Raw genomic sequence first — 19,441 nt, 5'->3', positions numbered from 1 at the left:
ATTAATCTAGTCATTAAAAGTTGTTTTTTTTATTTCCAGAGGTCCAGAAGCAAGGATTAAATGAATTTGGGGGATGAGGTGCAGGCCTTAGAGGGGCGTACCCTGGTTAGGAGGATTTTGCTGAACCCTAGAAACCAATTTAACAAGATGTCTCTACATGTATATTCATTTCCAGATAACGTCTGGCCTCATGAGGACCTTCCATGTGTTCCATTCCAGAAATGATACAAGCGTGTGGACATTAACACTAGCTGAACTGCATATCTTTGTCTATACAACAGCTTAAGATCTCTACAAAGAGGCAGAAATCCCTACCTATGTCCAGATATAAATCAATAAGTGCAGTCTTTCTCATGGCCAATCTGCACTTGTGCTTTAATGGTGAGGGCAGACAATTAGACATCTCTCTATAGAGCCTCGTACACAATTAAGCTTCAGAAAGAAGACCGTGTCCACAGTCCTGACTTACAAAACGGCTCGTATCCTGGGAAAGATCTTTTGATTTAAAAAGGTACCTGAAGACTTGTGCTGAAACAGCTGCATTGAAGCGAGAGGCCATTTTCCTGTCGTTTCTCTAAAGCAGAGCTTGTTTTCAGCTTTCCAGCGCGTTGTTACTCTTTAATTGAGCGCTGTGCTCACAAACCCCATTAGAGATGAATAAGCACAACAAAAAAAAAACAACTGCTGCCCACAATGCACCACGGAGCTGAGGCAAAGAACAAACACTCAGGTGTGAGACAGACATTCACACACAATCTGAGCAAAGACTGATAGCTAGGTTAGAGACCACCCTTCATTTTACAGGAGTTATGCAACATCTGTTGGACCAGCAAACATGTCCCCAATGGATAAGTGACAAAATTCAATACCACTCTTGCTTCAGATCTGAACATATCCAGGTGTTTCTGTCATCATGGGTTTGACAGGATGGGGACCCGTTGTTGAAAAGCCAATTTTAAACCTGATACGTTGTCGCACTAAGCGTACAGTCACTGATATGAAACACAACCACCACCACAGACCCGAAGGCAATGGATAATTAAGTGACCACTTTGATTCCACTGAAGATTTCAATATTAAATAAGCCACAGCTACAGCTTCAAAATAATTGTGATGCTTCACTGACCTCTAATAGGGAGAATACAGCCTTGATCTTTGCTACTCAGCGCTCACCACTGCAGAAACTGCACTGTGTAGCTTTTGGGGGGCAGGCAGGAAACCACCGGCACCTCCCCCTTGATTTCAGGACGTTCCCAACACCTTACTTTAATGACGTATTCAGAACAAGTAAATAACTATTAACACTGCGACACAGAAAGATGAACATGAACCTCCCGGGTTCATCTGGGGGCCCTTCAAATTCAAATATTACCTAGGGTCTTCAATACACACAGAAAACTGCATCTTTATAAAACACCACACACACATCAATGAATATAAACAGCATCTGAATAAGACCACACAAAAATACTAACAAATACACACACATACAGAGAGAGAGAGAGAGAGAGAGAGAGAGAGAGAGAGAGAGGTTTGCATCTGAAGAAAGGCTTACGAATGGACTGCTCTAAAAGAGCCGGAGGCAGCGTAACCCTGACCCAGAAACACACAGAGACCACAAGGAGGGCCTGGGAGCCGTGCAGTTCTTTCAGCTGAAGAATACACTCCTGTAACACACTTCTTCAGTGGCCTATACCTACAAATGCTGCTTTGTGATTGTGGATGTACTTTCCCTTGCCTTATCCCCTACTTCTCTGCTTCCAACTGTTCATTGAGAATGGAGAACACCTCAATGTACAGCCAAGGGATGAACTGGTTTTATCTCAAACTTGTTGATATCATCGTTTTTAGAGTGTGCAGCTTCTAAATTCATTCATTCATTATCTGTAAGCGTTTATCCAGTTCAGGGTCACGGTGGGTCCAGAGCCTACCTGGAATCATTGGGCGCAAGGCGGGAACACACCCTGGAGGGGGCGCCGGTCCTTCACAGGGCAACACAAACACACACACTCACTCAAACATTCACACCTACGGACACATTTGAGTCGCCAATCCACCTACCAACGTGTGTTTTTGGACCGTGGGAGGAAACCGGAGCACCTGGAGGAAACCCACGCAGACACAGGGAGAACACACCAACTCCTCACAGACAGTCACCCAGAGCAGGAATCGAACCCTGGAGCTGTGTGAGTGCGACACTACCTGCTGCACCACCGTGCCGCCCAGCTTCTAAATTGCAACTCTAATTTGATCTGACTTACATGCACAGCTTGTATAAACGTTATAGAAAAGCATGAAATGAATGTGGTGCTCTGGAGCAGCTGCACAAGGCCCTACATCTACCAAAGAGTGGTTTAAAGCCCTGCCACCTTTGGGCTGTGGAACAATGCAACTGAATTCATTGGAGTCCTGGAGTAATGGGATGAGCTGGAGTGATGTTTGAGAACCAATATAATGTAAACACCTGTCCTCGCTAATTTTGGTTGGCTGGATGCTATCAAATCCTCTTAGAAATGTTTCAATATCTTGTAGAAATCACTCATAGAAAAGCAAAAGCTATAACTGTAGCATAGCCCTTTGGATGGACCTCATGTTGTAGATGTTCTCCTATTACGTAGCATTACCGTTTCCCACTACAATAAATTAGCTTCCCCTAGAGTTGCAGATCTATAATTCATTTTTTATATTTATTTTTTGGAATTCACTTTTGCAGCACTGTCCTAAACTCAAGGAGGAAAGAGATGTAAGTGAAAGGTGGTTTCCGACGTTCCGCCAAAAATGTACATAGTGCAGCTTCTTAAGTGCTGAGCCGGAGCAGCATCTCAATGCTTTTGAAGCTCCAATATTAAGGTAAAAATCCTATCTATCGTCTCTTTCGCACAACATTTTTGGCAGCATTTGAAATCTTGTCCTGCCTAGCAACAATTGCTAAGGATATAGCTTTACAGGACCGTGGATAGTCGACCAGGATCACAACTGCATATGAAGTCTCCTATAAAATGAAGCAATGGCTGCTGAACCCTCGGCTTGTCTCTTTTCCTCGAGTCGTGGGGAGACATTGTGTGAAATGAGGGATGGTGGTGCTTGTCCCAGTCATCCTCTGCCCCCTCACTCGCTCTATCCTCAACCGAAATGAAAGCCATCATTTAGTGGTGCTGCACGAGGCCCTCTGACAGTAAGTAAATGCGCTCAATAGCCTTTTACTCAAGCCCTCGTCCCTCGACTGAGGTGAGATGCTTGCCGCATGAAAACCAACAGTAAACTACACCCCCCACCACTGCCCCCACTGCTGTCATCTCTCCTCTGTTTAGCCTTTCTTCACTTCCTCCAGCTATAAACCTGCCCTTATCACCCCTACCTTCTCCTATGCAGCAGAAGTCTTCATTATATTTGATCCCTCATCAACCTTGCTCATCCCTTTCAGCCTTGAAAGGGTTCTAAGTGTCAGGTCAACGGGCACCTGGCGTCAGCACCTTACTTAAGTGGACGAGGTCCTTTACTGTGAAGGATTTCTAGAGTCATTTCAGAGGTCGTAAAACCTGGACACCGGAGTTGATTTAAACCAAGGCAACACCACAGACACTGGTACTAGTGCTGGGTGAAATGAGCAGTTAAATATTTTATCTCGATTATGATTATTAATTCATTATCTGTAAGCACTTATCCAGTTCAGGGTCACGGTGGGTCCAGAGCCTACCTAGAATCACTGGGCGCAAAGCGGGAATACACCCTGGAGGGGGCACCAGTCCTTCACAAGGCAACACACAGTCACACACACACCTACGGACACTTTTGAGTCGCCAATCCACTTACCAACGTGTGTTTTTGGACTGTGGGAGGAAACCCACACAGACACAGAGAGAACACACCACACTCCTCACAGTCACCCGGAGGAAACCCACGCAGACACAGGGAGAACACACCAAACTCCTCACATACAGTCACCCGGAAGAAAACCCACGCAGACACAGGGAGAACACACCACACTCCTCACAGACAGTCACCCGGAAGAAACCCACACAGACACAGGGAGAACACACCACACACCTCACAGACAGTCACCCGGAGGAAACCCACGCAGACACAGGGAGAACACACCACACTCCTCACAGACAGTCACCCGGAGGAAACCCATGCAGACCACACCACACTCCTCACAGACAGTCACCCAGAGCGGGTTTCGAACCCACAACCTCCAGGTCCCTGGAGCTGTGTGACTGCGACAGTACCTGCTGCGCCTCACACGATTACGATTAATAAATGAATATTTTTGTTGGAGTTCACTGTAGGTATATTTTAACCAGCTATCCAGGGATAGTTTCTTTCCGGGGTTAAGAGTTGACCTGAGTTCTGGTCCTACACTTAGCCCCTCCACTTAATAGGGATTTACAGGTTGTTGCTTAGCAACTGTAACTAGACTCAAGCATATCTGACAAGCTTTTAAAACGTTATCTTAAATGTCCTTATGCTATAAACATAGCAATAACATGCACACGTCCTTGCAGAATGGAGATGTTTTGACAGTAGTAACAGATATGGTTCACTTATGTAACAGCTGACCTTATCCTCCAGACTAGCACGTTTCTCCCAGAGACTGATCTCAAAAAAAAAAAAAAGCTAAAAGCTAAGTTCACCAGAGACCTCTACTATCTCTTTCTAGTGATGGGAATTAACCGCAGCCAATGGTATAGCTGACATTTCATTCACAGGAAATAAATGCCACTCCATTATATGTCCTGACGTGAATTACCAGCAAAAGGACATTAGCAAAAAGGCAAATTGATCAAACAGGAGGAGTGTTTGTGTTCCCCGAACTTGAGGTACAGCGCTCTGCTGAGAGCCAAATGAAATTCCGAGAGCGTTTTGGCCTAACGCAATCTGGGAGAAGGGGAGGTCCAGGTGCTGGAGTGTGCTGCCGCGATCCACTGCTCCAGACGTTTGTTCCTTCTGTACTCTACATACCTCTCCCACACACCTCAGGCCTCTCTTACAACACCAACTGCGATGAATGACAACTAGGTACAACTCTCGCGCACGAGTGCAACAATGCGGTGCTGAGGGATTAGGCAATACAAAACGGAATATTAACAGAAAGCAGTAGCTAGCTTTTAATATGCAGCTGCGGCTTGGTTTAATAATCTACTCCGACCTCACGCAAATCCAGTTCATTTGCACAGTAGGTTTGTTCATACACAAATAGCTCATGTGGAGAACTGAAAGGTGGCTATTTCTGCACTGGGAGATTGAGGACTGTGTTCAAAAAAATATATTCAGGTTTCTTCAATCTCTTTTGTCATAACATGTAATATATGGTTATATACAGAAAAAAATAGCTAAGGTCACAATCCAACAAAGCTACCAAGGTAAGAGGGTGAGCACTAGTCCATGCTTTCTCTGATAAAGCTCAACACACTTGGAGGAGAACACAAACTACCCATTTTACAAATTGAAATGATACTAATGTGCATTTGGGAAGAAACTGTAATGTGAAGCTGATTAATTAGTCTTTGGGCCTTTTTCATTTTCCTTCCTTGAACCAGCACTAAACATGGCTTCTTTCCAGCAACTGAGTGTATTATATGTTCCTCGCGAATGCATGATTAAAACAAACAGTGAGTACCTGCAGTGGTGGAGGACAAGTCTGTCTTGCAGCCACTAAAAGTTCTGCAGTGGTCAGCACCACGATTGTCCAAAGGACTATTTGGACCCAACAGAGAAGTTCCAGAAGTTCCTGTCCATCCATCTCTAACCACCTCTGAACGAGGTTTGAGTGATCCGATGTTTTTCCGATCACTACACCACATGGTCACATGGACAAGTGAAATCCAGACGTGATCCCCCTTTGACTCCTGGTTTCAGGTGGTTGAGGCATCACCAAGCACTTGACAGAATGACACAAGGACAGGAATGACAGAAAAGGAAGTAAGAACTCCACAAACTAAACTGAAAGCCAAGCTGTAGCCGACTGCTTTTATTGCTACAAGAAAACTGACAGACATTTCTTCTTGGCGATGTCAAAACACTATTACAAACTGCACACTGTCCATGACCAGTGTGCTTTTAATCTGATGTAACGTTCAGGTCATAATGTTTGACTGCCCCTAACTCATTTGCAATGTGAACATACCCTTATGAGAGCTTTCTATTGCGTCTGAAATGACTCTGTATCAACTATTCCCTATATCACTCACTATACAGTGCACAGGTTTTTACCAAAGAGTGCAGTGCATTATGGGTATCCACTATCCAATAGTCTCATTTAGTCTTAAGCAGTGCATTGTGGGATTGTTTGAATGCAGTAAAAATGATCCACTATGTTTTCAGACACTACTACAAAATGGTGGAATCATGAAATTGTGTGCACTATACACTGAATGGGGAACAGTTTTGGGCGTCTGACTTCATGCTGGACAAGGTCTTGGTCATACACATAACGTATTCAGCTAAAGAAAGACAGCATGCAGGACATATTCCTTCACACAGGGTGAGTCAAAAGTTGTAGGACACCCTTTTATCTGAATACCCCAGTTAGTAATGGGTGAGGGGGCCTGTCTTTTCAGCTGTGTCTGGAACATGGCCACCATCTTCAAAGCCGCCATATTGGATCAAGGGCAAGTTTTTCCCAATGGGAAGGTAGCCATGTAGCATATCAAAGAAATAAAAGGGTGTCCTGTGACTTTTGACTGTATAATAAATAATCAACTAGCCTTAATTCCTCACTAATTCCCCCAAAAATATAAATATTAATCTGATAAATCTGACCCAAAGCGTCTTATTGGGACATGACCTCTAACCCATGACACTGACCTTTAGGAAAACAGTGCATATGACCAGATCTGGTTAATGTCTGTGTTCCTCTACTTGTTTCTCTTTGTCATTAAGCAGCATCACTCCTTACTGGTTGAGCAGAGAAAAGCAGCAGATGTTGTTAGCTATTATACGAAGACTGGTGTTTGAATTCTCTGTCATTGTGTGCCATTTGGTAAAGCCATTAGTGCTCAGAGTAAACAGAGTCAAGAAGCGGCAGTTGTTTTATTATTATTTTTAAGAAGAAGCAGAAGCAGCAGCAGAAGAAAACGAGCTTGCCTGACATTCAGGAGAGAGGATTCAGAAATTAGACATCTTAAGCATGCAAATGGGGCCGCGACGCAACATTCCGAGGATGTAAATATTTTTTATCAAAGCCGCACTAAACATTGTTTTCATCCGGCTTAATTAGCATGTGCTTATAATTAGCTTCAGCCTCAATAAACCTTTAACCCTGCAGCACGCTTGGGCAGAAGGTGGCGACAGGGTGCTAGTGGGCCCCAGCGAATTAAACTCAGCTTTGTGACTCTGACTTTTAATTAAGAAAAGCAGGCGGTAACAAGCTGATTATGGGTAACACAAGCGTGGAAAATGAGGAGAAGGCAGTGAAGGGCCGGGAGGATCAAGAGAAACCTCTGGGCCCAAATTAGGACACTAAGAGAGGGGAGGACCAGCTAAACGGTGGGTGGTCTATACAAGACAACCTAGCACCCACTGGTCCATGCAGAGTGCCTTGTTTTAGGTGGCATTACTTAGGCCTTAAAAAAATTATTTAATCATCTCCCACTGCAATAATTCTACAACAAAGTGCAGCACCATCGTCCCATGTTACATCAGTGTGAATGTTCTCCCTGTGTCTGCGTGGGTTTTCTCCGTGTGACTGTCTGTGAGGAGTATGGTGTGTTCTCCCTGTGTCTGCGTGGGTTTCCACCGGGTGACTGTCTGTGAGGAGTGTGGTGTGTTCTCCCTGTGTCCGCGTGGGTTTTCTCCGTGTGACTGTCTGTGAGGAGTATGGTGTGTTCTCCCTGTGTCTGCGTGGGTTTCCACCGGGTGACTGTCTGTGAGGAGCGTGGAGTGTTCTCCCTGTGTCCGTGTGGGTTTCCTCCGTGTGACTGTCTGTGAGGAGTGTGGTGTGTTCTTCCTGTGTCTGCGTGGGTTTCCACCGGGTGACTGTCTGTGAGGAGCGTGGAGTGTTCTCCCTGTGTCCGTGTGGGTTTCCTCCGTGTGATTGTCTGTGAGGAGTATGGTGTGTTCTCCCTGTGTCTGCGTGGGTTTCCACCAGGTGACTGTCTGTGAGGAGTGGGGTGTGTTCTTCCTGTGTCCGCTTGGGTTTCCTCCGGGTGACTGTCTGTGAGGAGTGTGGTGTGTTCTCCCTGTGTCTGCATGGTTTCACGTGTGTGTGTGTGTGTTGCCCTCCAGGGTGTATTTCCGCCTTGCGCCCAATGAATAAAGGTAGGCTCTAGACCCACCGCTGCCCTCAACTGGATAAGCGCTTACAGATAATGGATGAATGAATTAATAAAACGCATGTAACCTCACAACCGTGATGATTACTAATAGACTGTTTCTAATCTCCACATAGACCCAAGAGTTAAAAGGATGTTTGGAACTTTAATGTTTACATAATTTCATCACCTTTTTAATAAAGCAAGAAAGACAATCTGTTATTAATTAAGAATATTGGAGGTTTAGTGCTTCCCAAGGGAAGCAACCTGATGCAGATTCTTCTAGGACAAAATGGTGAGAGAGAGCAAGAAAGAGATTACAAAGACAGAGAGGGAGAGATGAAGAAACAGAAAGCGAGAGAGAGAGAGAGAGAGAGAGAGAGAGAGAGAGAGAGAGAGAGAGAATGAGTAAAAAATGGAAAGCCAGGCTGTAAGGCGAGGAGGGAAGATTGAAAAGCGCTAGATGCAGTGGTGACAGTCAATAAAAGATTCGCTGTGTAAGACTAAAGGCTCTTATTTGTATGATAATCCTGAGCTGTGCTCAAACGCCCCGCTGAGAGCTCGGAATCGGCCCACGTTAAACAAACAGCAGCAGCCTGGGGACTCGTGAGCTCCGCCATGGAAAGGTAATAAGAGCAACGGATGTTTCTGCAACAGGTGCGTTAGGCCTGAGAGTTACGGATTTTGGGTGTGTATGTGTGGCCAGAGCTTAGATTCAGGCAGTTGCCAAGACTCTCGCTCAGGCTGGCAATGTCGATGCTATCAGACGCCAGCTGATTACCTCGTGAATTGCAGTAACGTGACTCCATACCAAATCGCGACTGAAAAAAGACAGCTGGTTCTAGAGCTTTGGCTTCCGTCACCTTCGACATCCTTTAAAAGCTTATCGTCTACCTGCAGAAGCTTCGAAAAACACCTTTTAGTCATTTGCTATTCTCAGACTAGTACAAGGATCTGACTCATGGACTCATTAAAGACAAGAGGAGGAATGATACAGATATGTGTAGACCGAAGTGCATGAAAAATGGAGTTACTTTGAGCAGCCATACTTACAGCTTTGGTGTGACTCAGTCCAGCGCTTATTGGACACTTGCAGATGGACGGTATATAGACATAGTGAAGAAACATTAGGCATGCAGCCTTAAATGATCTTGTTTGTTAATCGTGTTGCTGTGTGAACAACCCACAGCGAAGTGACCTTCATTTACTGATGTTATGCAAATGGTAGCAAGACATTTCTGACACATAATGCAACTTTTAAGTGGGATACCCTACAGATTGTTCTTGAAATGTGGCTGTAATAAAAAGCCACCTGCACAGTACATTTGAGGTCACCATCAGATCAAAGCGGCAGGTCTCAGACATCAGACAAAATGGTTTCTCTGTGAGCTCTTGTATAATCGCATACCTGGCAAAATGGCCTCCCGCTAAATGGCACAGGGGTGAGCTACAAACAAAACATCCTTGAACACCAACGTTCATGTGACATTCTCAGTTCTGTTCTTTACTACAACACTGTTCCGAGATCTGTGTCACGAATAATAATGGTTTACAATTAGTGCTGTCAACATTAACAAGCTAATATTAACATGTGGAAATGTAACATTAATTATTGCAAATTAATCATTCGCCAGCGTTGGCCTCGGCTTAAACCATAATTCACTTTTCACAGAACCCAGTGATGTATGTCAGTACGGCTTAATTCTGCTTTTATATGCTGAAATATGTACTAAAAATAATAACTAAGTCTCTCCCTTACCCTTCCTCTATCTCTAGCTCCTAAACATGTGCACACACAAACACACACTCTCTGACAGAGCTCCTGTTTCATCCTCTATTTGAAACCACGAGCTGAGCTTAGATTTCTCCATTAAACCTTAAGCATTTAATGCTAAAGCTCTCACTGAAACGTTTACTCAGAAAATTAAGAGACCCTCATACAGAAATCATACAAACTACACTGATATATTAGAATAAAGAATAATTATGCATTTTTCATGCATATCACACTACACATTTATCTCCCTCCCAAAAATATAGGGAGGTACTAGCATGTACTGCCTGTGTCTGTGTGGGTTTCCTCCGGGTGACTGTCTGTGAGGAGTTTGGTGTGTTCTCCCTGTGTCGGTGTGGGTTTCCTCCGGGTGACTGTCTGTGAGGAGTGTGGTGTGTTCTCCCTGTGTCGGTGTGGGTTTCCTCCGGGTGACTGTCTGTGAGGAGTGTGGTGTGTTCTCCCTGTGTCGGTGTGGGTTTCCTCCGGGTGACTGTCTGTGAGGAGTTTGGTGTGTTCTCCCTGTGTCGGTGTGGGTTTCCTCCGGGGGACTGTCTGTGAGGAGTTTGGTGTGTTCTCCCTGTGTCGGTGTGGGTTTCCTCCGGGTGACTGTCTGTGAGGAGTGTGGTGTGTTCTTCCTGTGTCTGCGTGGTTTTCCTCCGGGTGCTCCGATTTCGTCCCACAGTCAAAAACACACGTTGGTAGGTAGATTGGCAAGCGTCCGTAGGTGTGAGTGAATGTGTGAGTGTGTTTGGCGCCCTGTGAAGGACTGGTGCCCTCTCCAGGGTGTATTCCCGCCTTGCGCCCAATTATTCCATGTAGGCTCTGGACCCACCGTTACCCTGAACTGGATAAGAGCTTACAGATAATGGATGAAAGAATATAAATATAATTCCATTGGGTCTCAGTCTTAAGAAGGGACAATGCAATTAATTATGATTAATTTCAGAAAACTTAATCAGTTAATTTTGTTTAATTTATCAACAGCCCTAATTACAATCACATTCATTTGCATTTTCATTCCATGACTGTGGGGCAACAAGCCAGTAGACCATGGTTATTTTCCCCAAGTATTGAATCCGTACAGGACTAAACACAAATTTATTCAGCCAAAACAAGTTTGCTTCAGGACTGAATAACAATAGATAACACTACAAACCACAACAGAAAATCCTGCCGAGTTTGAGGCAAATATTATTTTATTTTCTCCAAACCATTTCTTGAAACATTTTTAAGTTGAAAGTACACGTGCCAAGAGTTTACTCAGACAAGCACAGAGCTGTTAATTTTCCACACATTTTGTTAGATCACACCACAGTCATCATTAATGACTTTAGCCTGGCTCAGCCTTGTGGGTGGCTGGTCTGATCCAGTGTGGCTGCTCTGGGACTGAACCTGCCTTCAGCATCTGCTGCTCAGAACCAGTCCAGCTCGAGGAGCAGCTGGCAAACTGCTCCACAGGGAGAGGAAGCACTTGGGACAAAAGCTGTTATGAGGGAAGTGGTCCAGATATAAGCCCAGTTTCTCAATATTTGGCCTTGCCTGCAGTGTCCGTTCTCAGTTTTGTGACAAGGAATTTGCAATTATTTGCCCTCAACATGTAATTGATTTGTATTTTGGCAGAAGCTCAATTTCTTAATTTCACAGAAAGGAATGGGAGCTCTTAGCGAATTTGCCATTTACTGAATGCCAGCTGTGTTCTCCCTGTGTCCGCATGGGTTTCCTCCGGGTGCTCCGGTTTCCTCCCACAGTCCAAAAACACACGTTGGTAGGTGGATTGGCGACTCAAAAGTATCCGTAGGTGTGAGTGTGTGAGTGAATGTGTGAGTGTGTTGCCCTGTGAAGGACTGGCGCCCCCTCCAGGGTGTATTCCCGCCTTGCGCCCAATGATTCCAGGTAGGCTCTGGACCCACCGCGACCCTGACTTGGATAAGCGGTTACAGATAATGAATGAATGAATGCCAGCTCTAGGTTGTTGCCTGTTATTATCAAAACTAGATTTCACTTAGAAATAGGATTAAAAAAAATCTGGTGTTGCCTATGAATTTGTGATTATATTCACCCCTGATAGCCTCAAAAGCCAGTGGCCCAACAACAATGAATGTTTGGCCCAAATGTGACTCAACAGAGCGAGCTTGGTTGCCTCAACTCAGCCACAAGTCCAGGGCCAGATCAGGTGTGTTTGGAATAAATTCGCTCATTGGCCTACTTCTGGCGAAGTCTATCCCGGCTCATGACAGCTAGCACATCTGACCCACACAACACTTGCCAGTGTGGTAACTAGTGACCCTGTTATACTTCATAAACATCAAGGTAAGTAGCCTGCAGATGCTCGCACAGGTATTGAGGTACACACGTCCAAATCCTCAGCTACATGTTGTGTGGATCTGCAGAGCTTTGGAATGTCAGCAAGAATAGAACTGGGGGTGAATTAGCCGTTGTGCTCTTACGATTGTTCATTTGCCACTTCACCTGACCACATCCTATCTGTTTCAATGGAGAGAGCAGGGTCAGGAAGTTCACCCGGCATTAAACCTTCGTCAAGTGTGTGGATTGTGATAATCCGCTCTGGTGACCCCGAGCAGGAGCAGCTGAACTGCTGAGAAGAAGATTCTCCTGCTACAATACCTACTGCAAAACAAAGTAAAAACACTTTCTTGTTCTTTGCTCATTGTTATACATTGTTTTGGCTGCTGCCCCCTAGTGCACAATTTGCACAAAGGCTGTTGGCTGATAGCTCCGCTCTCGAATTACACCTGCGTTACGAGAAACGTTAACATGGATCTTGTCATGAGAGTAAACCATGAGAGGAAAATCTTATCTACTAAAACACTCCCATGATTGCTGATTCCGTCACACACTTGCAGTTATGGAAATATTCTTTAATCGAATTTGTGCTTGAAATCCATTTAAGGTCAATTAAGCCAGGCTCTTGTGAGTCATTTTAAGCCAAAATAAGTGATTGTATTTCACTGTCAAGCTTACAGCAAGGATGGCGATGGTGGCAGGGGCTTAGGGGCAATTTCTCGCACTGTTGAGGATTTCTACGGAGCTCGGATGATGAAAGCTCTCGAGCTGCATCCAGGGAGAGGACTGAGTACACTGTGTAAAGTGAAGAGCCACTTCAGCTCCCTGTGGTCACTGGCGATGGATGGAAAGAGGACGGAACGGAGGAACAAGAGTTAAGCCCAAAAGGAGAGGAGAAATCGGAGAGATTGGAGTAAGGCCAGGAATGACAAACGTGAGCAAGCGTCCCTGAATGTGCACATGCGTAGGCGAGTGTTTTAAATTGTGTGTGTGTGTGTGTGTGTGTGTGGGGGGGGGGGGTATGTGGCAGGGGTGTGAGCGTAGGATGAAGGAAGGAAGTATTTGGAGATTAACAGAGCTAAGAAATGCATAACACCAAGGACTGGCTCCTCCAAGAGGGTTCTTCAATGGACCTGTCTGTCACGATTAAACCAGCAAAGTGCCCGCTCTAGCACTTCATCTCAGAGCAGTTAATAACGTCCATCGGCTGCCCCTTAGACCTCTGAGGTTGTGTGTCATTTTGTAGTCTGCAACAGGCCCAAATAAGAAACTCCACTGGTATGGCAATTTTGTCTATTGAAAAAATGAAAGCTGTTTTCAGAAATTGTTCACACCCTGAGGCAAATTACTCATTTACAGCACTGTGTAAAAGTCATTTAATTTCCAGGACAAACTATCTGTAAGTCCAAGCTATTCATTCAGTCATTCATTATCTGTAACCCTTATCCAGTTCAGGGTCGCGGTGCATCCAGAGCCTACCTGGAATCATTGGGCACAAGGCGGGAATACACCCTGGAGGGGGCGCCAGTCCTTCACAGGGCAACACAGACACACACACACATTCACTCACACACTCACACCTACGGACACTTTTAAGTCACCAATCCACCTACCGACGTGTGTTTTTGGACTGTGGGAGGAAACCGGAGCACCCGGAGGAAACCCACACAGACACACCACACTCCTCACAGACAGTCACCCGGAGTGGGAATCGAACCTGGAGCTGTGTGACTGCGACACTACCTTCTGCGCCTCCGTGCCACCCCAAGCTATTCATTTTCAGTGTTTTTTTTTTTTTAAAGAGTAATATTCCAAAGAAATTTGCAAATATCTTCCCACTAGAGGTGGGCGATAACGGGAATTTTGGTATCAATCCGATACCCAGTGAATACAGGGCCAGTGTTGCTGATATCGATACTGATACCGCTACTGTTCGACATGTGACGGTGCAACAGCAAAAGACGGGGGACGGGGAACTACTCTACGCTGAGTCACACACAGGCTGAAGAGAGAAAAAAAAGCTTGAGTAACGATCTTTTTACATTAGTATTGTTCAATACCAATACCAGCATTGGCATCGATATTATTGATATTTGGATCGATCCGCCCACCTCTACTTCCCACACCTCCTCAGTCAAAGAAGTCAGTTGCATTGTGTGTTTATGATCATTTAAGTAAAGCCAATTGCAATTTTCAGCCCATCAATCTGTGTTTGAGTATGAAGTATGTTTCCAGGTGGGTTGTACTGAGAAATCCACAGTGCATACTAAGAATCGGTTGAGTTTTGATGATGTTAATGATGCAGAATCCAGTAGAAAACAGAAAGGAAGGAAGCTTCTCGTGTCTGGAAATGTTCGGCTCTGTCATACGCTGTAAATAGTGAGATCATAAAACTAATACTGCAACATTCAGACAGTGCCCTGATTGTTAGACATGGGACATGCATCTTACATCGAATATAATTAGTTTTATTATCCAACATACAATGCATTATTTTAATACACAACCAATATTTTATGACATATATTGTGCACTACGTAGTGTAGAGGGATACATTTGTGTTACAGCCATTGAACAAATTTTCCTTTTCTCAGAAACAGCGTCTTTGTGTGATTCCACATCTCCACTCGCTTATCATTTATCATCATGGGTGCTTCCTTTGGGCTGAGAGTTTGAAATACTCCATATGGATTACCTTTACTGAGTAACTACCCTAACACACTGATTCTGGGCTCATTCAGTCCCTCATCATTCGGAGTGATGCTAACCTGTCATCTGATCTGTCTTAGAACATCGCATCGGCTTGAAAACATGCAGCGGATGGCTTTACATGTCTCGAGGCGAGTGAAGGCTCTCATCTGGTTGGTGGTAGCACCATAGGTTTCCTCATTCCTCTCTGTTGGAAAGCTACCTCATGTGGTTTCTTTTCCACTTTCTACTTTTGCTTCCAGATTTCCAGCAGGGTATGGCCTCTCCTGTACAAATGACATGGTTGAGTTCACATCAGGTCTGTGCCACAACGAAAGAAAGATGAAGAGAATGACAGAAAGAGGTAGAGAAGCAGAGAGAGGGCTTGTGTTTGTGAATTATTATTTTTTTTTTAATTTCTGTTAGGAGGCAGTGACGGTGTCAGCTTGCTGGGAGGAGCACAGTGCCTCCGTAAACAGAGCTGCTGGAGTTCTGAGAGGGCCGTCTGCCACAGAGTCTCTCCAGGGACTAGGCAGTACACACCATTTCACGCATGCACTCACAACCGCTAAGACTGGAAAGAGACTCTGCCTGGGCACTGAGCCCCCTCCAGAACAGCTCCTGGCTCCAGCAACCCTCCTCTAAGCTCTGGGTCTACATTCTCAGTGAAACAATTTGCGTAAAATAAACATTTGGTTTGGTCAATAACTGGGATTGCTGTCCTTGGTGCTGATTTGGACAGACGAGAGGTGGAAAGAACCCAGACATCCTGGCACCGGCTCTCATTCTGTTTTGACCCTTCTCATGGGCTATAATACAACCACATGTTTCAACACCTTGTGAGTATATAGGGAGATATAATGTGTAATATGCAATTAATATTTTGGCTCATATACTCTGTCCAACTGTTGACACAACCTAATGCAACAATTGGTCAGAAAAAGTTAATAATAGAGTTCAATTTAATAAGAAATTGTGGACTATCACCATAATTAATTTGGCCATAAAACTGCAAAAATACGAGGGAACAGACCCATACCCAAAATTCACATAGCCTCATATTCCTATATCTCATTGTAGAAAAACTCAGACAGGAAGATATATTCCCAAACATGGAAGCTTTTTGGTCTTATGTCTGGCCTGCGGATGTTGTAAAATGCACATCTTTTGAAAAAGACATCATATCAGCTTGTTATTGTGCCACACAGTATCCCCCTTAAGCATCCCACACTGGTAAGGTGTTTCATACCCATCATGCTTATGCTTTGCATTGGGCATGATCGCCTCAAGCTCATGTGCAGCTGCTCCAGAGCCTCCTATCCTGGCTATGTTTATCTACGGAGAATATACAAGCTCTGAGTGTGCAACAGAAACCAACAACTAGTTGAATATTTAGTACCTGTAGATGGTAATACATCATTATATCAGAACATACTTAACATCTCTAACCCTTCATCTAAAATTAATCTTTATTGTCAGTAGCTAAAAAGAAGTGGCTTTAACCCTTCAGCTTGTAAAACTGACCCTTTGTATTTCACTGGTCTCCTGAAAGTCTAAAAATGTTTGGAAACAAACCCACAGCCGCAAAGGCCATGACTAATTCACAGGCTCATTTTATGTGTTGGTCCAGGGTCGCTACAACTTGTCTGCTTATGAAAAAGATGCAGGTCTAATGATGGAAAAGACAAAATAAGGGCAGCTAAGTGCACAAACCTCCGGAGCCTCTGATAGGCAAATAAGATGATCACGCCCCAGTAGATGATCCAGCTCAAATATGGTTTCAGTAATAGGATCTTTCACAAAAAAAAAAGGGAAAAAAGTGTCAGGACAGAGCTGTTTCACCCACAGCCTAATCACGACTGAAGTGCTGAAGCTCCATCATTAGACTGTGTCCTCTACTTTCAAGCCATTTAAAAAAAAAAGGAGGACTAGCTAATTGTCTGATTTAAGCCACCCACTCAGGAAGACCACAGGCGAGAGGGAGAGCTAATCCTTATCTTTTCTGAAGTATAAAAGTGTTTCGGTCCTCCATCCTCACCTAGCAACAGTGGGGGCCGGCCTGAGCGAGGCGCCTCAGCTTTCCACCAGCCTCGCTTCAACTCAATATCAGACTAATTTTGGAGTGCTACGTGCAGCAAATATGGACATATAGCTAAAGCACCACTGCAAAAGAGCCATGTAAGTGGATCAGGAGACAGTACACAGCAGTACAGCCCTACATTGTCACCTGTGGTTGTGATAACTAAGTAAATCAGGACACAGATGACAAGATATAAGGAAAGGGAAGATGTATAAAGTTGTATATTTAAACCCCGCTAAAATATACGACCACCGCGACCCTGAAATGAACAAGCGGAAAAGATGATGAGTTGAGATGAGATAAAAAAAAATGACAGATTTCTGTTGATACCTAGAGGTAAGGAATGGAATTCTGTTTTCCTGATAGGTTGATGTCACAGAGGACCCAACCGACCTGTCACTGTGTCTACTGTCTTCTAATTAGATCTAATAAAGGTTTGGTCGATACTACAAATAAATATCACAATAATTGTCACAATACATTATATATATGACAATAGTTTGGCACATAGACACAATGCACCAGTAGCAACATTTTAAAACTACTGCAATGACTTGTTTTTATAATATAAACAAACTAGCGCCCACCCGCATTGCAACGAAGCATACAGCTACTCAACGTTCTTTAATACAAACCAAAAATATATGGTTTATCGTGATAAACATCTTGATAAGTATTATTATTCAAACAAAAAACCCACACCAGCATGGCCAGCTCAAAATGATTAGGCTAATTGAGCTGGTTGAGCAAAATGACTAGCATAACCAAGATGGCAGACTGTCATGACCAAGATAACCATCAAAATACTATGACCAAGAATGGTTATATTGGTCTACCAGCTTAACTATCAGCTTGCCTAGAATAAAGTATGTTTTCATTATGTCCAGCTTGTCCACCGCATTGACCATCTCAAGCCAGCTACCAAAAAATGCTGTGTGCTACTGGGATTTTACAGCAGGGCAGTGACCATTCGGGCAATTCCTGTCAGGAAGGTTTGAACTCTACTGGTCTTTTCTTAGCAAGGGGGGACCAAAAGGTTTGTGAACAACGCAGCTGTGAAATCTGACATGAACTGGTAAATATTAGTACATTTAAGAAGGTTTAACAAACTAAACAATAAATGAAGCCATTAGGAATATGTGTAATGTTAGTTAGATAAATATGTAATGTTTAAACATGTATTTTACACATGAACAAATTTCACCATTTCATTCTAACCGACAAACACACACACGCGCGCTCAAAGAGTTGTTTTTTCCCTCAGAAACCTGTTGCTCAAACCGACTTCGCTGCTACGGCGCGAGCACATCTTGTTTTTCCAACGGTTAATAAAAAATTACCTCAGCTTTTTGCTGAGAACATTCAAACAGCAAAAATACGGTGTGAACGCTAAATGTACCCCTCAGCGACGTAGATATAACAGCTTCAAGTCAGAGCTATCCCCCTTTCCCACATGTTTAACCCTTAAACCCACAGAAAAAAACTTCCATAACGTTACCTGTCGTCCGCCTGCCAGTCCCCGAGCAACAGGTCTCGGAACCGGTACCGCGGCGGCAACGGCAACACGTCCTTTTCCAGCTCCACCATGGCCGCCCAAAAAGCCCCAAAATAACCAAAAAACAGTCTGGGTTCAAAATGGAAAACGCCGAGGAATCAATTTTAAAAATACCCAAGACACCTTTTCCCTTCCCTCCCGTTCCCTTCCCCCAAAAATCACAGCTCTTCTCACTGCTCCACTGTTGAGCCCATGTTTTGTTCCAGGCGCTGCTGTGATCACCGCGGCTTCGCTCCCAGCTCTCCCCGCCCGGGGGAGGGGGGGCTCCGCCGTGACATGCGCGAGTGGCCGCGTGGCGCAACCGCTTCCCACCCCGAGGACAAACTACCCCTCCTTACACCGCGCGGCCACCACAACACGGTGTCTGAACTTGCTTCTCATTCCTCAGTCGAATAGTTGCCCAGTCCTCGCTCCCTCCCTCCCTCTTTCTCCCCCTCCCTCATTAACGCGCCGAAACTGACGTTGGCGTAACGTTAAAGAAAAGCTGTGCATAATCTTTTGAACTTGTTATTCATTTCAGTCCAGCTTTTTCCCGCTCACCGAGGTCATTAAACCAACGATGGCAAACAGCATTTTAGCATTAGCTCTACGTTAATGTCGATAATGCTAAAATGTATTTGGTTTGCTTGACAAACACAAAAACATTTTAAGTAATATTCCAAACCTAACATGCAAGCGTTTTATTTCCTTTGGATTTCAAACTAACTAAATACAAAGCTACAAAACTTGTTCTAATGCTCCACAAAAGAATGGTTAAAAAATTACAAAAAAATGTAATTTAATTTCCC

The 19,441-nt window shown here is 44.3% G+C and overlaps 1 protein-coding gene across 1 annotated transcript in view; it reads right to left on the bottom strand.

Annotated features, from left to right (window-relative positions):
* kcnt2b (potassium sodium-activated channel subfamily T member 2b) overlaps positions 1-19,048 on the bottom strand; it is a 93,220-nt gene extending 74,172 nt beyond the window's left edge. Inside the window, exons 1-2 of the mRNA XM_066673794.1 lie at positions 18,828-19,048; positions 18,597-18,722 (exon numbers count right to left, since the gene is read on the bottom strand). Coding sequence (XP_066529891.1) covers positions 18,597-18,722; positions 18,828-18,847 — 146 coding nt within the window. The 5' untranslated portion in view covers positions 18,848-19,048. The remainder of the gene's footprint in view (positions 1-18,596; positions 18,723-18,827) is intronic.
* Between the last annotated feature and the right edge of the window lie 393 nt (positions 19,049-19,441).

Source organism: Hoplias malabaricus, chromosome 6 (genome assembly GCF_029633855.1).
Source record: "Hoplias malabaricus isolate fHopMal1 chromosome 6, fHopMal1.hap1, whole genome shotgun sequence".
NCBI classification, from domain to species: domain Eukaryota; kingdom Metazoa; phylum Chordata; class Actinopteri; order Characiformes; family Erythrinidae; genus Hoplias; species Hoplias malabaricus.
Note: the sequence above shows the minus strand (reverse complement) of the source record. Positions and strands in the feature narration are given on the sequence as shown.